This window comes from Candoia aspera, chromosome 5, assembly GCF_035149785.1.
Source record: "Candoia aspera isolate rCanAsp1 chromosome 5, rCanAsp1.hap2, whole genome shotgun sequence".
NCBI classification, from domain to species: Eukaryota; Metazoa; Chordata; class Lepidosauria; order Squamata; family Boidae; genus Candoia; species Candoia aspera.
Window position 1 is genome coordinate 59699341 of NC_086157.1, and position 16646 is coordinate 59715986.

Genomic DNA, 16646 nt, shown 5'->3' on the forward strand with positions numbered 1-16646 from the left:
TACTTGACAGTAAGCGTTTGGATAATAGTGTCCCATATGAACCAGAGATGCTACTTATTTGGCTAACAGAATATTGTATGATATGTACTGGATTTTAAATCAAAGTTACTGGCATTCCTGATTTAGGTTTTATTGACTAATATTTTATTTAACCTGGGATATTGTTAATCACTGAAGTCTCTTGACAGTTTTGAATAAAATCAAAGCATTAAAAATAGTTAAAATAACAAGTATAATTAATACTTAAATATAACTATTAATCAATCAAAGCGATGGGTTTTAAGGATTCTCAACTCGGCAAGGAGTGCTTTTGAAAGAACTACAACAGCTACAGTACAAAGAACTAACATAGGTCAGCACCAGATGAGCTGATAACAATTGTAGATGGGCTTCCTCAGATGATGTCAGTAAATATTGGAAGTTCATATAGAAAGATACATTTTCTCACAGAGCCTAGACTTAAGCCAGGGTTTTAAATGTGATCCTTTGTATTTTGTACAGAACTGAATTGGCAGACAGAACAGTATCAGTGTAAATATCCATGCAGTATGATCTCTCTTCATTTTTCCAAAACCCAACTGGCTTTTGAGTTTTGTAACAAATGAAGTTTCTGGAGTATACCCAAAGGCCTTTTTGCAGTCCCACATGGAGTGTATTACTACAGTCAAACCTGAAGATTACCAGCATGCAGTCTATCCTTTTAAGGTCACCTTGTTCCTGAAAGGGATGCAGTTGGCATATCATCTGAAGCTAATAAAATGTGCTCCTGACCATTGTGTCTGTCTGGGAAACCAGAAGGAAATTCAGATCTATAAGCACCCTTAAACTGTATTTCCTCCTTCTGGAAAAGTATAATCCCATTTAAAACTGGCAGATCCACCACATTCTGGAATTATTGCCCCTAACAATAAGTAGGGATTATATTTCAATTTATTATCATTCACTTAGCCTATAATTGACTACAGGTAGCATTCAGGAGAGCCACACTATCTTCTGAAGATGTCACAGAGAAATACAGTACATCTGGGTATCATCAGCATAGTGACAGTAGCCAGCTAGCTTCTAATCTCCTGAAGATTTCACTTAGCAGTTTAAAATAGACATTGAAAAGCACTGGAGACAAAATGGCACCATGTAATAGCTCTCATTTCAAGAAACATCTGATTCCTGTAAGATACAAACTCTACCACTGCAAAGCTGCCCTTTATTGCCAGTTCTATCAGGCAGTCCAGAAGGATACCATGGTTGATGATATCACAGGCTGCTGAGGGATAAAGAACCAACATTCCCTGGGTGGATCCCCACCAAAAGGTCATTCATCAGGGCAGCCTAGAGATTTTCAACCTAATAGGTCATCCTGAAGCCAGTTTGAAATGAGTCAAGGCAATTTCCTTCTTCCAGGACTACCTGCCAATGAGTATCTACCACTCTCTCAATCAGCTGACCCAACTATGGAAGGTTAAAAGACTGGAATATAATTGCCCTCTACTGAAGGATCCAGAGTAGCCTACTTAAGGGAAAGCCTAATAATGGCTTCTTTTTAACAAAGAGGCATCATGCCTTTCTTCACAGAGGCATTTATGATATTAACTAAGGTGTATCTAATAAACTCCCAACTAGAAATTATGAGCCAAATTGGACAAGGGTTAGGATTAGAGTTAGGGTATCTTATCAATTTCTATGGACAAGTTCCTCATAACAAACATAAATTCCATTGATTTCAGTGAGTCTAAAGCAAAATTGACCAGATTAAATCATCTGAGTCAGACATAAGTGAGTTTTGAACCAGGCATTAGAAATGTCTTTAAAGGTCCAGAACTTTATTTTATTTTTAATGTATTGATTGTTTTTCAAGCAGTATAGTGCAGAAGAATATTCATAAGGCCTATTAAAAGTAATCTCTTACTTTGGTAAACTATTACACCAGTATATCATTATAAAAAGAAGAAATGTGTTATCCCCAATGTCTTGCATTAGCTTGATTGAGCAATACAGCAAGTTAGTTCTCCCAAAATTCAATATTAGTTACTTCAGTACAGTACTTACCAGGTTCAGCTGAAGCCTGTTGTTCCCTGTCCAGACGCCTACAGCCTCCAGGCACTGAGAGAGGGTGGTCACAGCATCACTTAAGTCACCCAGGATGGAGATGTATAATTGGGTATCATCAGCATATTGATGATACCTCATCCCGTGGCGACAGATGATCTCATCCAGCAGTTCCATGTAGATGTTAAAAAGGAAGGGAGAGAGCACTGAACCCTGCAGCACCCCACAAAGGATCTTGGCTGGTGCCATACTGTAAACCCAGCCAGACACATTTCTGAGAGGGCTACCCCCACTTCAGGGCCCAGCCAGATCCCAGTAATATGTGCCAGGTCTGGCCCCTCCTCAGTGATCAAATCACATATAAGGGGGGCCTTGTTGTTAACTCACCTGGTATTCGAGAGCAATAGCCGAAATCCAGGGCCTCCATGGTCTGCTGTCCAGGGCCTGGGTCTGAGTGCAGAGGGCTGGAACAAGCTACCAGTACCAAACACCGGGGGCGTCTTCCCCGAAGATGACCCACCCTCTGAATCCTGCCATAACACCTCCGCCCTGTCACCACCTGAATGGAATAGCCCGCCCTAAATCCCCCAGAGCTCCCATTTCTATTTCTTCCCAGTCCTGGCCCTCCAGGTTCCCGGTTAGGGGTCCCTCCATCTAACCATACAACAACAGACACACATCAAGCAGTCACAGGATGGTGGCGAGTTCCCCAGCACTTCAGCTCCCTCTCCCAGCACTGTGGGAACCCAACCATCACCCCCGCATCTACTGCACCCCCTTCACCGGCCTCTCTCACTAGCCATTTGGGAGCACCCCACCCACTTCTCCTCCTCCCTGACTCTCACTCAAGAAGGGAGGTTCCCCACATATCACTATGGAAGATTTTAATTGATTCCACCTTTCTCTTTTGCCTTGGACAAAATAATTAAATGGTTATCATAGTATCTAAGCCAGAGAAGAATTATAAATTTCACCTTCAGGGATTCTCCTGATTCTCCTTTTACACAATAGAAGCTCCCTGCAGCCTAGGAAAGACCATGTAGGTAAATCAGGAGTGCTTCTTCAACTTGTTTTTAAATCCAAGAAGATGCAGAAGAATTTCAAAGCTCTTATTAGTTCCTCTAATGTAGAAACGTGTGTGTGTGTGTAAAATCTAGTTAGTCAGAGTGTGTTCTGCAGTACTGGATTATGTTTTGTTTTTGTTTTTATTTTTGATAGGTTATATACTGCAATATTCTGAGGACAACAGTGAACAGTGGGGCAGTTTTCCCATTAGCCCTAGTGAACGTTCATACCGATTGGAAACGCTGAAGTGTGGCACATGGTACAAGTTTACTCTGACAGCTCAGAATGGCGTGGGACCAGGACGTATCAGTGAGATCATAGAGGCCAAAACACTTGGGAAAGGTATTTGAAATTATATCCCATCTTTATTCTAAAGTAAATACCTGAGTTCCAGTCTGCGTAGTAGTTTAAAAAGCTGGACCTTTTTCATAAAATGTGAATGACACAATCCCTACTGCAGTATTTTGAGAAGTCCTGGGCAATGCCTCTAATATTGCTTACTGCAGCTAGTTAAATTTTTGTTCCTTCTTGAAGATACGTCTCTCATCCCCTAGTCTCACAAAGATTTTAGAGCCCATGTATGGACTGGTACACTGCAGACAGTGTTAGAGGTCTCAAGGGGAACACTTGCCTCTTAGATTTCAATCAACTGTAGTCATTTAGTCCTGAAAACCTTTGCAACTGCATTCTGCACCCCCATGATCTCCATCCTAACATGTACCCCTCCCAAAAATATATCACACAGAAAAAAAAAACATAGTTATGAAAAGAAATCAGAGGAGAAAGGGGAAAGTGAAGAAAGATTTTTAAAAATCTTACTCAAGAGTAAAAGAAACAGAAATAAAATACATTCCATCTTGCAAATTAAAGAGGGATTCCCACCCCAGAGGCTTAAAGTCACTGTGTTTTCTATCTATCTGTTATAACATTTTAAATTTAAATATATATTTTCTTGTAGAGCCACAGTTTTCAAAAGAACAAGAACTCTTTGCCAGTATTAACACCACTCGAGTAAGATTGAACCTTATTGGCTGGAATGATGGTGGTTGTCCAATCACCTCCTTTATTCTGGAATACAGGCCATTTGGGACAACAGTATGGACTACCGCACAACGAACATCACTTACCAAATCATATATCGTGTATGATCTTCAGGAGGCGACCTGGTATGAACTGCAGATGAGAGTTTGTAACAGTGCTGGCTGTGCTGAAAAACAGGCCAAATTTGCAACACTCAACTATGATGGGAGTAAGTGCATTCATTTCATTGCTGTTTAATCAAGAATAATCACAAATAATTTAACTTCATATAATGTAACCTAAGTGCCCTTTAATTTTTGCACTGTAATATGCCACCTGTGTGCAGCGAGGTGAAGGAAACAGTAAAGATGTTTGCAGACTGAAATTCCATCTTATGCCTCATCCCATGGAAACCTTTTACATGGAGCTGCTGAATATATGTCAGACTTCTCTGGTAGCTTGTTAAGCAGTACAGTTGGACTGCTTGGTTCTGTGTGATGGATGCTTCATTGTAAAACTCGGATGCCTTTCTATTCCCTTAGCATCTCCAGCAAACAGATCAGTGCTTCACCTATGTTCTTGCCCCAGTTAAATACACTCTTCACCCTTAAAGCGTCATAAATATTAATTCTGGCACAAAAGTTTGAAAATATTAGAATTTTTTTCATGGCTTACTTTTGAACTTGAAGAATAAACAGTTACTTGGACAGTAGCAGTGAGTGACTACAGACCTGTACTTGAAACCCCCTGCTTCTCTTTTTTCAGCTGCTTCAGCTTTGTTTAATTCCCCTTCTTTCATCCATTCTTTGAAAATGAACCCCTTAGTGTCAACTTTTAGGCTTGGCTTAGCTTATCTAGGATTTTTTATTACAGATTTTAACTTTTTACTAGATATAAGGTTTCTTTATATACCCTTGTTGAACTGAATCAGAAATACTTTTGAGTCCACATCACTTTCTATAAACCATTTCCTCTCAAAATATTAACAGCCTTTTCTTCAGTTTGAAATGGAAACAATTCTTGATTTTCCATTATAAATTGAACACACTCCCATGTCCAAGATGGTCCTTGTTGTAAAAGAACTTTGGTAGCTTGCCACAACAGCAATTCTCTGCATTTATGGGCTTGAATCAGAAATGTATTGAATCACAGAATCATAGAGATGGAAGGGACCTTGGAGGTTTGCTTTTTGTATAAATGCTTTCCTACAGATGGCCTGATCTGACCCCTAGCAATCTTCCTAAGTTCATTCCAAAGTATAATGAAATGTTTGCTCAGAATTTAACTCTAAGGGAAAGAAGATAGAGATGGGGAACCCATGACCTCCAGATGTTGCTAAACTTCAGATTTCAAGATAGTCCATTTCAACAGACAATTACTAGGCTGAATCCCATGGATGGAAATCCTCAGATCAAAGGGAACATAGGAGGGCTAAACAATTGTATCCAGTGAATGCATATCAATGGATTAAAGTGGAAGGAGATGTTGAATGAAATATGCAGGGCTCAGTTTTAAACCTTGTACTCTTCAACATCAATGAGGGATGTTAGAAAATACAATTATCAAAATTCAGGATGATCTTGAAACCTGGAACAATGGGCAGAAACCAACAAGTTGAATTTCAACAAGGACAAATGCAAAGTTTTTCATTTTGGTAGGAAAAAGGCATCAGTATAGGATGGAGTAGACCATACTGGGCAATAATACATGGGAAAAGGATATGGGTGTCTTAATGGGTTACAAGTTGAAGATGAGCTGATAATGCGAGGTAGCTAATGCAATCCTCAAAGTAAAGCATTATGATCAAGAGAAGCCATGATTTGGCTCCATTCTGTATTTGTTGGACCACACCCAGAATATTGTGTTCATTTATGAGCAGTGCATTTTAGGGAAGTCATTGACAAACTGGATCTATCCAGATAATAGCACAGGTCTCCCGTCATAAAAGAAAATTGTAAGTGTGTATATTGTAAAATCATAAAATATAATCATAAAATCTGAATACTCATTTAAGTTATCAAGTCCAGCCCCTCCTCAGTGCAGGAACCAAATTAAAGCCAAGGTGGCTGCCCAATCTCTGCTTGAACTTAGTTGATGAAGGGAAGTTCACTTTGTCTTTGGGTAAGTGGTAGCACTGTCAAACTGTTAATACCATTGCAAAGTTTTTCCTAACATTTATTTGGAATCTTCTTTCTTTAATTTAACACTATTAAGCCATGCCCTGACTTTGGGAACAAGATATACCAGGCTCTGATTCTTAATAAACCTTGAAAAGTGCTAATTCTTAATATAATATCTGTCCTTACAATTTAAAATACCATGCTATAACTACATCTTAGTAAATATACTCCCTGTCATGTTTTTAGGGACCTAGCTGGCCCCAAGTTTATTAAAGAGCCTTCTAAAAATGCACCATTTTGCCAAGTGAGGTTGTCAATTAATGAGGAGCTTCATGCTGCAGAAGTGATATGATTCTTTTTACTGAAAAAATAAGACCCCATGACTTTTGGCAACAAAGCACTTCATATTGTCTCAAAGCTTCCCTATGTCTCTTGCACCTATTGTTATGAACACTGGAAGGATTGCATGGATCCTTTGTGTTGAATACTGGAAGGTCTTCTGGCCTCAATGAGTGCAGCTGGAGAAGACTGGGAGTCTTCTTGTCTTTTGACCTTCATGCTGTTGGAGAAAGCTTCCACAGCCTTCCCTGGTGGTAATCCTTTCAGCTTTTGTTACAACGGAGTATGTCGCAAGAGCAGTTCACTCAGAACTGGAAGAGGCTTTGGTGTAGGTGCTGTGCAGGTGCAGAAATGTCTTGTGGCTTTTGTGAATGCCAGCAGATGCTGAGAAGGGGCTGTGAAACAGAGCAAAGCAGAGCAGCATGGACATTTATCTTCATTTTTAAAAGCCAAGAGGCCACATTGCTCTTAAAAGTATCTTTTAATGGGTGTTTCACTTAGAACTTCATTGAGGAAAAGCACCTGTTTGAAGATTTGCATGACCCTACCATTTTCTGCACTGCCTGACTATAGGGCTTCAAAAGATATGTCTTTCCCAGATCTGCCTGGAGAGGCTAAGAATTAAGTCAGGAACATGTTTTGTGTAAAGAGTGTGTTGTCCAAAGAGCTGTAGCCTTTATGAAGCAGATCATTTATCTACCTCAGTGGTTCCCAACCTCCTCTTTCATGCAGATCATAACATCATCACTAGAAGTTTTTGAAGATCACTACATAAGTCACAGTTAACAAAGTATAGGCACCATGGCTTATTATACCCACACAGCCCCAGTAAATTATCATCTGTGGGGTCTGATTTAAACATTTTATTCTTTTTAAAGAATGGAAATGACTGATATTTCATAAGATTTGTTTATCCCATATGATATTTTGTAAGCAAGGATGCCAAAATTTTGCAAGATTTAGTAAAGATTTGGGTCTTGAGATTTGGGTCATTTTAAAAAATAAATTTTATTTTTGTTTTGGTGCTTACACCAAAGATCACTTGTGATATCCTTGTCAAGTAGTAAGTCCAGGATCACAAGCTGGGAACCATTGCTTGAGAATAACCTCTGAGATCCCTCAGAGCCACCTTGGCTTTCTCTTTTGCTAACGGGTCAGCAAAATGCATCTTTAGTGCCCACAGAAAGTCTCTGAAATCCTCCAACTCCATGGCTTCCATCTCGGTTAATTGGACAAACCAATCAGCTGCCCTCCCCTTCAGTTTGGTGGCCACAGCGTTTATCTTTGCCCTTTCCGAAGGAAACAGCCTCCCAAACTCCTCCATATAGCTTTTTGCATTGGTCGGGAAGAATGACAGCTTCGTGGGAACCCCATCAAACTTGACAGTGAAATCCCTGTATCTTGCCCCCTGTGGGCTTCTCTTCCTCTCTTTCTGCCCAGCCCTTCTCCTGGACACTGGGGATCTTTCTTCTCAGGGGGGGGGGGGGAATTCGAAACCCTGAGTTTGGGACTTCTCTTCCCATCCCTACTTCTCCCCCTTCCTCTGTCCTCAGACCGCCGAGGGGGTGATGGGGACGCCCGCTGGGGACTGCGCGGTGGCGATCCCGCCCGGTGCCTCCTCCGGTCCTTCTTTCTCATGCTCGGGGGGGGAGGGAGACATAGATGGGGACGACCGTCTGTAGTGATGTTCCTTTCTTCCTCTGTCCTGGCTGCCCCTCGCAAATGACATCTTCGCCATCATGTCTTCCAGGGACCTTATCCTGGCTTCCCACCCCTGTGATTTTTCAGTGGCCTCGGAGTCTTCCGACCCTCTCTTCTCAATTCTGACCACAGTTGGGGACAGCGGATACCTTGGCTTCGCAGGTGCCTGGGGCGTTCCTGATAGGGTTCCCTGTTCCTCACCGCCTATCATCTGATCGACCGGCGATCCCTCTGCCTTCTTTACCACCTTGGATTTTACCGCTTTTGCTGTTGCTGGGCTGGAATCCGAGGTCTCCGATAGGTCCTCCGATTCCGGAGTGGGGGTCCTTTCCCTTCTCTTTACCATGGAATCCGGTTCCCTCACACTGGAATCTCCACTTTCCCCTGAGCGAGGAGTAGGTTCAGTCATCACTAACTTTATTTCCTCACAGATACACTGGAAGGATGTTAGTGGTAAAAGTTTTAAGATTCTCAGCTTTATGTAATGATTGCCTATCCTGATATACTCAGACTCACAAGCAGGTACTTAATGATATCTGATTTATTAAAAGAATAGTATGCAAATACAGAGAAAGCTGAGAATGAGCAAAAGCGTGCCAAATACAAACTAAAAACCCTCGGCTCCAAACATAATCCCTCCCCTCACCCGGCCATAGCAACCACCCCCTCCCAGGTGCTGTTAGCCGTTGTTCACACATCCTGGGAAAGCAACCTTGAACACATGAGATAACCCAAACACATTCCAACCCAGCAGCCAACAGATAACAACTCCCCGAAGAGGAATCCTCCTCCCTCCCGAGATCAAACATGTATCAGGGAAATGACATGCGAAACGTTACGATGTACCAGGAACATTGGAACAGTGAACATGACAACTTGCTTCCCACCTTAACCCTCACCTTAAATTTTCTTACCTCTTTACAGGCAGCTTGTTAGTTGAATCTATACTGGTGCTGATACTTTCCTGTCTAATGAAAACTATCATTTCTATGTGCATATAAGTAAGAATGTAAGAGTCTAAGAAATATTTGAAAAATGAAAAATGTACATCTTTTCCTTAAAATGGCTCTGAAAGTGAGAAGAGTCATCTCTCATCTGTAGCTGCAAACTTCAGGCTGAGTATAAAGCGTCAAAAATAGCTACTTAGAACACCCATGGCTGTATGCGTGAAATTAAACCTAATACTGCATAGATTCAAAAGACCATGTGAATAATAAGCTTTCAGTAATGTATAATAATCAGTTGCTATTGGATGGTCCATACCGAGCATAGATTTGTTAACTGCTTAGTGATTTAAATTTTAGAAAAGTTGCAAAGTGCCAGCCACATTCCTAGAAAGGCTTCATTGTACATAAATTATCCTAGGAAGTCATTCAGTCTTTTAAAAATCCTAGCAAAACTTTAAAATATTTTAGCAGTGTATTAAAATTTCAAACAACATAAATGTACAGTACGTTAGACCTAAATACTGCTCTAAGTGTAAAATCCATCATCTTCAAACTATATAATCTGAAGTCAGACCATTAACATCTGTGGGCCTGTTGCAGAAGGGGTAGTGTGTACTGTATATCCCCTGAAATTACCCAGTCCCCACTCTCCTCCTAGGAATCCTGCATTAGGAACAAATTGCAAACTGAAGTAGAACTGGACAGAAGATGTCCACGTCTGTGTCCACTTCTGTGCACATGCCAGCACACACGTGCCCTCAAAAAAGGAGAGAAGATTAATCCTTGAGCTTAATAGAAAACTAGATCACATACTCCAGTTATGGATATTTGGATGTTTTAACATTATATTGTACATTGCTTGGATTATTTTACAGAGAAGGGGTTAACAGGTTTTATAAATAAGTTAAAGAATAAAATATAGAGGCAAATCTTAATTGTTTTATTTGATTTCTAACAATCTCTCTTCAATTCACTGGCAAAAGGTTGTTGTACAGTCTCTGCTTGTGGGGGTTAAACAAAATATAGTGAACTGTTCATTTATCCAAACTACAAAGGTGCAGGACATATTCAAAATAACTATTTTTTACTATAGTAATCCATATTTACCAAGCTGGAAGTTAGTGAGGTTAGAGATTTTGGGAAAGGGGAAAGGCAAACTTCAGAATTAGACATCACTTGCTGTTGCAAAAGAGTTCAAATTAAGCTCACAGGGAATATATGTCAGCTCTCTCACCTACTGATCCATCCCTTCCTACCTATGCTTCTTAAAATTTACTAAGTAATAAAAAGGAAAGGAGATCAAACAACCAGAAATGCTTGAAAAAGCAAAAGACTCTCATTACGTTACTATGAGAGTAGGCAAAATGGTTCCCTTCAGAATTAGTAAGTCTGGGAAACCTCCTTTAGTAGTCACTGGACTCTCCATTACATTTGACTTTGTTAAAATTATTTTAAATAAAATAAAAATAATGAAAAGCTACAAGTACAGAATCAGAACCTAGTAAGATCTTCCTTGACAATAAGACTTAGTGCTTTAAACAATAAAAATAGTGGGTGGCTTCTTTCACTTGGAGTAGTATCCAGCTAGTCACCAAAAAGGCAAGAGATGTGGGCTAGTAGAGAGCATCCTGAGGGGAGGATAGTTGGTGTGGAGCAAGTAAAATGATTGCCCATGTGGTAAATCACTGCTTTGTGATTAACATATCCGCCATGCCAGCCATTTTTTGAATAAGGAGTCTTCCCAGTATTATCCATGTGACACGCCTATGACATGCTCCTGAAATGCCAAATCATACTCTCTCCCCCCCCCGTTATCTGCTCTTTGTATGCTCAGTAATGATGACTTTTGAGCATGCAAAGAACTCTTTTTTAAAATATTCTGAGAATTCCATTGGCTGTGCAATTTTCAGGCACCTTAATAAGTCTTTTCATTGCAGAGAATCAGACTATTGAGGAGAGTGCTTAGCTTTTGCAAGCCCTCCTAGTTTTCTCTCCTTCATTTGCCAAGCTCCTCCAGCTTGGTTAATCCCTGTTGAAGCAATGTCAACAAACTCACATTTGTTGGCTTAGGGCTATGAGTCTTAGCAGGAGTTAGTAATGCTTGCCACAAATAAGAGGTAAACATCATAACTCTTATAATATTTCTCTGATTGGAATTTAATTCTTTTGATTGAAGGGCATACATTTTTATAAAGAAAACCAGCATTTTTCATGGCAGTAAAAATGGCCTCATTTTTCTTTTCTTTCAAATGCAAAGAATTGATAACACTTTGCCTCAAACTGTCCCATACAAGGCTAAAATGATGAAGCTTTCCTAATAAATTGAACCTCTTAGGAACATACAGGTGAGCTTCTGTGCACCGTAGTCACTTAAAAACCAACCTTTTCTCTTCGTTGATAGGCATCTAATGTCATGACACTGTTTCCAGGTACAATCCCTCCACTCATTAAATCAGTTGTCCAAAGTGAGGAAGGTCTGGCAACCAATGAAGGGCTAAAGATGCTGGTGACTATTTCCTGTATCTTGGTTGGGGTCTTGCTGCTTTTTGTGCTTCTGCTGGTTGTAAGAAGGAGACGGAGGGAACAGAGACTGAAAAGACTCAGAGGTAAGAATCAACATCAAATATTGCCTTACTTGTATTGTGGTTTCCTATACCAAAAATGTGCAGATCTATACAGAATAGAAGAAACTGTCATAAAGCTAGTTTTCATATTACAGGAATAGTGAGGCTGTGTTTTCCCATATCCAGTAGGCAGAGTTTGGTGTAGTGGTTAGGTGCTGGCCTAGAAACCAGGAGACTGTGGATTCTAGGCCTCCCTTAGACATAAAAACGAGCTGGGGCCTTTGGGCCAGTCATTATTTCTCAGATCAACCCACCTCACACACTTCTTGTTGTGAGGAAAATAGGTGGCAGGACTATTAGGTACGTTTGCCAAGTTATATATAAAAGGGCAGGATGAAAATATAATAACAACAACAACAACATAATACAAGTCTTGTAACTTTAGTAAACAACATATTTTAGAGAATTTAGAGATTTATCTTGGCATGGCAGCAGCATATTGGCATGAAAATTAAACATGTAAATTCCCAATTCTACCAGAGAGTTATGGGATAAAGACATGCTGAACAGCAACCAGACATTCTTGTAGTATAAGAGGGGTCCTATAGAAATATCCAGATTATGCCATTGAATATTATAACATTACTTTAAAAAGTCACAATCAATTTGCTATTTCAGATTATTTCAAGAGTAGTTATGCAGGAGAATTCTCTACTTGTAACTTTGCAGATGAAAAAGTTCAGTGTATATAAATGAGGTGAAGTTCATTTTCTATACATTGCTGCTAGCAAATATTTAGAGATTGCTAAGTGTTATTTTTGTGTATTTATTTTCATGTACAACTTAGCTTGGCTAGTAAGGGTTCAGTTTCAGCCCTTTCTTTCTTCCTCTTAGTTTTTACAGCAGCACTGATTGAAGTACAAAAAGCTTGATCACCAGAAGAACAAAGGAATTGCAGTGTTGATTGGGGAAGCGGGCAGAGTAGGTGATTTAACATGGCTCCAACTACTGCAAAAACTGTATTTTCCTTGTCTCCAAAGGCAGTTCATCCAAACAGCTACTCTAAAATGAACTGTGTTTCTGAATATGGCAGAACCCAAGTGAAAGCTGCAGGAGTTTTGTTAATTTCCCAAGAGAATATATCCCAGAAAGGTTCAAAATAATAGCTGGCAAGATCCTAATAAGCAAAAGTGAGGATAGCAGCTGGGTCTCATAATTTTGGCTTTTCAACTATAGCAGTATCTTCCTTAGATAGTACAAGAAGTTTATTGTATAGTCAAATTCAATATTCCAACGTGTCTAAATTCTCGGTTGTGCTGCTTCTTTGTAGACATTGTTACTGGAGTTGACAATAACCTTATATTCTGTGCTCTAAATATGTCACATCTAGTAAAACTTTAGAGTATTCATATCTTAGATGTTAGACAAAAAACGCTGAACAGAAAAGAGCTAGTATAATTTATCCATTTATGCTCTGGCTACTGATTTTATATAGGTAAATATTAATTAGGGAGCAAGCTTTTGAATTGATCACATTGATCATTATGCTAATCATAAAGTAATTTGTTTGCTTTTGGCTTAGGATGTTGAGTGAAATCTATCCATTATGGTTTAGCATTGTATGCAAACTAGGCCACTTATATTCATGTATTCCTCAGAGGAAGAAGAGATGAACCCAAGAGACTGCCAGCCTATTGTGGGAAAACAATCTGTCTTTGAGCCTGCAGAGACAAATCATACTGCTAATGAATAGGATCCTGCACAGTTGGCTAACCTCTCTGATAGTGATGAATTAGTAAACCTTGGCTTAAAACTATGAGGTTACTATGACACTAGTATAGTTTTATAAGATCTGGGCTTACTATGATATTTATGTGCCACAACTGCCTGGACTTCCATATTTTCATGGCAAAATGAGATTAAGAATCTGAACGTACACTATAATGTCTGGCCAACATCATCTAGTATCAGTACTATGAGGTAGGCAAAGTCAGGAAACAGAAGCAGAAGGGGTTTCAGGAATGCACTTTATTGTTGTAGGGTATAACAACAGAATCTTGAAAGCCTGTCAGAGTTTCTCTCTACTACATCTTATACCAAACAAAATCAAGGTGAGGTTATTTTGAGCTTCTTCCTCATGTTTTTTTTCTTTCTTTCTCAGGACTGAGTAATAATTTCTGAATTTCCTCCTTTAAGGTTTCAATTCATCCTTTTCCCATCTCCAGAGTTAGGTTTACTTTCTATCAAACCCAATGAACTTCCACAGTTGAGGGTGTATACTAGAACCTGGGTTTCTTCACTCCTAGTCCAAAACCTTAATCACTGTTCAAGTAAGACTCTGAATGTGGATTATAATTGCCACATTCAGAGACTAACTGTGGCACTTTGTGGCATGTTCTGTACATCACAACAACAGCATTAAATAGCTTGCTATGTAAACAGAGTTGAGGAGAAGACTACTTTTTGCCTAGTGCCTCCCTATTTAGGATGCCGCTTTATCCATCAAAGTGGTTCTGCAGAAAATTGTCATTACTATGTCAAATTAAACTGCACCTTATCCTGGGAATACTTGGTAACTGTTTAACAATGTGAGGCAATCCTTTTCATTTGTAAATGTGTTCCTTCTCCCTTTAAAGTGGTCAAAATGGAGTTGGGTGGCCAATAAATTTAAATAAATAAATAAGGTCAAGGTAGTAAAGATGTTGCTCCCAAGTAGCAAGTCTCTGCCCAGAGCGGTATATCTTGATCCATGTGGGCCATGAGAAAGTTTATTTCTAACATATATGAGTTGAAAGTGTCTTCTGCTGTCTCATGCACTGATTTCGATTAACAAATCCTCTCCTCAGCTTCCACCCCCCAAGACTGCAATCCCTAATTACAAAGGCAGCACATTATCATTTAAATTCCTTATTTCTGTTTTTTAATTAAACACTCAGCAGCCTTAACAATGTGTATTATTCCTGTGAATTATGCTAGATCCACATAGGTTGTTGGCAAAAAATCTGTTGTTTTTTTGCCACATATTAATATAGCTCTTCTACTGTATGCACAGTTTGTTGTAACCCGTTGTGCATGAACACTGTAGTATTCTTTATTCAGACTCAGACTGGCCTTCAGACTGAGAATTTTAGCTGGCAATGCTAAGAAATCTGGGACCTTTTAGATGTGTAATATATGCTGTAAAACTGAATTCTGAGGGTCCCTCTAAAGTTTCAACAGTACTATATTAGATATATTCTAATATTCACTATGTGAATCAAATACGTTCTGTTAACTTTTCTAAATCTCAGTGCAAGTTAAGATAGACTTGTATATTTGTAATAAGAATGTTAAATGTTAATGCTGAAAACTGAAGGACATTTACTCAACAATGACAGTACTGCAATGATAATAAAATAACCCAGTGACTATAAATAAGTCTATTTTGCTTATAATTAAGTATAATTTCCTAATTATTAAAATGATGTTAACAATTAAATGTAATGGATATCTTCCAGAATAATGTACTATTAAAATTAATTAAAGTCTATTGAAATAATCTTGAATAATGTACACAAGTAAAATTGATAGAAAGTTCTTACCTTCTATTGCAGTCATACCCAAAGTCCTAAGAAAGTTGTCATTATTGTATAGCTAATAGGTACAAATCATGAAGGAACTAATTCATAATATTGGTCTCCATAACTATCAAATGGTCTTTATTCCCTAAGTTCTATAGTCCCGCTTGGTGGTGTCATGAGTAAGGATGGCAAGCAGGGGGCTCCTTTCCAGACTGTTAAGTGCATGCGTAGCACTGAGGAATTGGTGAGCCATTCCAAGAGGCACAGATTGGGACCGCCTTAACCTGCGGGGTTTATATGGCTGGGTTTTTCCCACGCTTGTTCAGTTTGTTAGGATTACTGTTATGTATTAGCAATAAAACATTAGAGAACAGTTCCCTGTCTCAGAGTGTTTCCTGGGAGTCAGGACAGTGGTGGTGTATATATATCCCCCATTTTCCATCCAGCCAACAACAGGAAAGTTCTTAATAGAATTTGTATTCTTCACGTATGCCTACAATTGGATTGTTTTAGTATTTTTTGTTTACATGTATAGGAAGAATGAAAGCATTTTAAAAGAAAGCCATACAATACAAAGAATAAACAGACTAAAAGACAGTAATAAGAGACTGAGCTAAAAAAGCACTTTATCCAACAATCCCATGTAAAACATGTTACAGTAGTCCAATTTAAAGATTACTAAAGTCATCTTTAGTAATGGCAGTCATCAGGGCATTCAAGAATCAAAGAAGCACTTGCAAATGTACATGATAAGACTGCAGACCCCACCTAATGCAGGCCGTATATTAGGAGTGTGTGGAACTTTAAAAGGTCATTCTGCCATGGTGAAGCTTTGAGCAAAGTACTGCTTCTAAGCACGTTAACAAAGTGAAGCAGACCTGCTCCAAACAGAGTGAACTGGCTGTACCATTTCATTTGATAAAATGATGCTTCTCTCTATGTGCTGCGTACAGTAGGTGCCAAAGCTCTGTTCATTGAAGTGGGTAGGCCAATCAAGGCAGGCTGCCCCCACCCCATATTTTAGTGAAGCATCTCAGAGAAGCACTTTGCCAACAAGAAACCGTGCTGTTTCCTACCATCCTACTTAGTTGTCCAATTTCACCAGATCAACCAGCTCTTTTACCTCCCCATTAATAGCAGCTCAGTCTTACAAGAATTAAATGTTCAGGTTGCTCTCCTGCATCCAGTCTCTTACAATCAAGAAAAGAGCCTCTATTTGATAACTGTATTAGTTTGTTTGGGGATTATTAAGCAAACATGAGTACTAATTAGTTGTTTACATAA

The 16646-nt window shown here is 39.2% G+C and overlaps 1 protein-coding gene across 2 annotated transcripts in view; it reads left to right on the forward strand.

Annotated features, from left to right (window-relative positions):
* The window catches only part of DSCAM (DS cell adhesion molecule), a 322600-nt gene that overhangs the window by 256263 nt on the left and 49691 nt on the right, over positions 1-16646 (forward strand). For both annotated transcript variants that reach the window (XM_063305336.1, XM_063305337.1), the window contains exons 23-25: positions 3265-3453; positions 4070-4360; positions 11668-11844. In XM_063305336.1, the coding sequence (XP_063161406.1) occupies positions 3265-3453; positions 4070-4360; positions 11668-11844 (657 nt within the window). The remainder of the gene's footprint in view (positions 1-3264; positions 3454-4069; positions 4361-11667; positions 11845-16646) is intronic.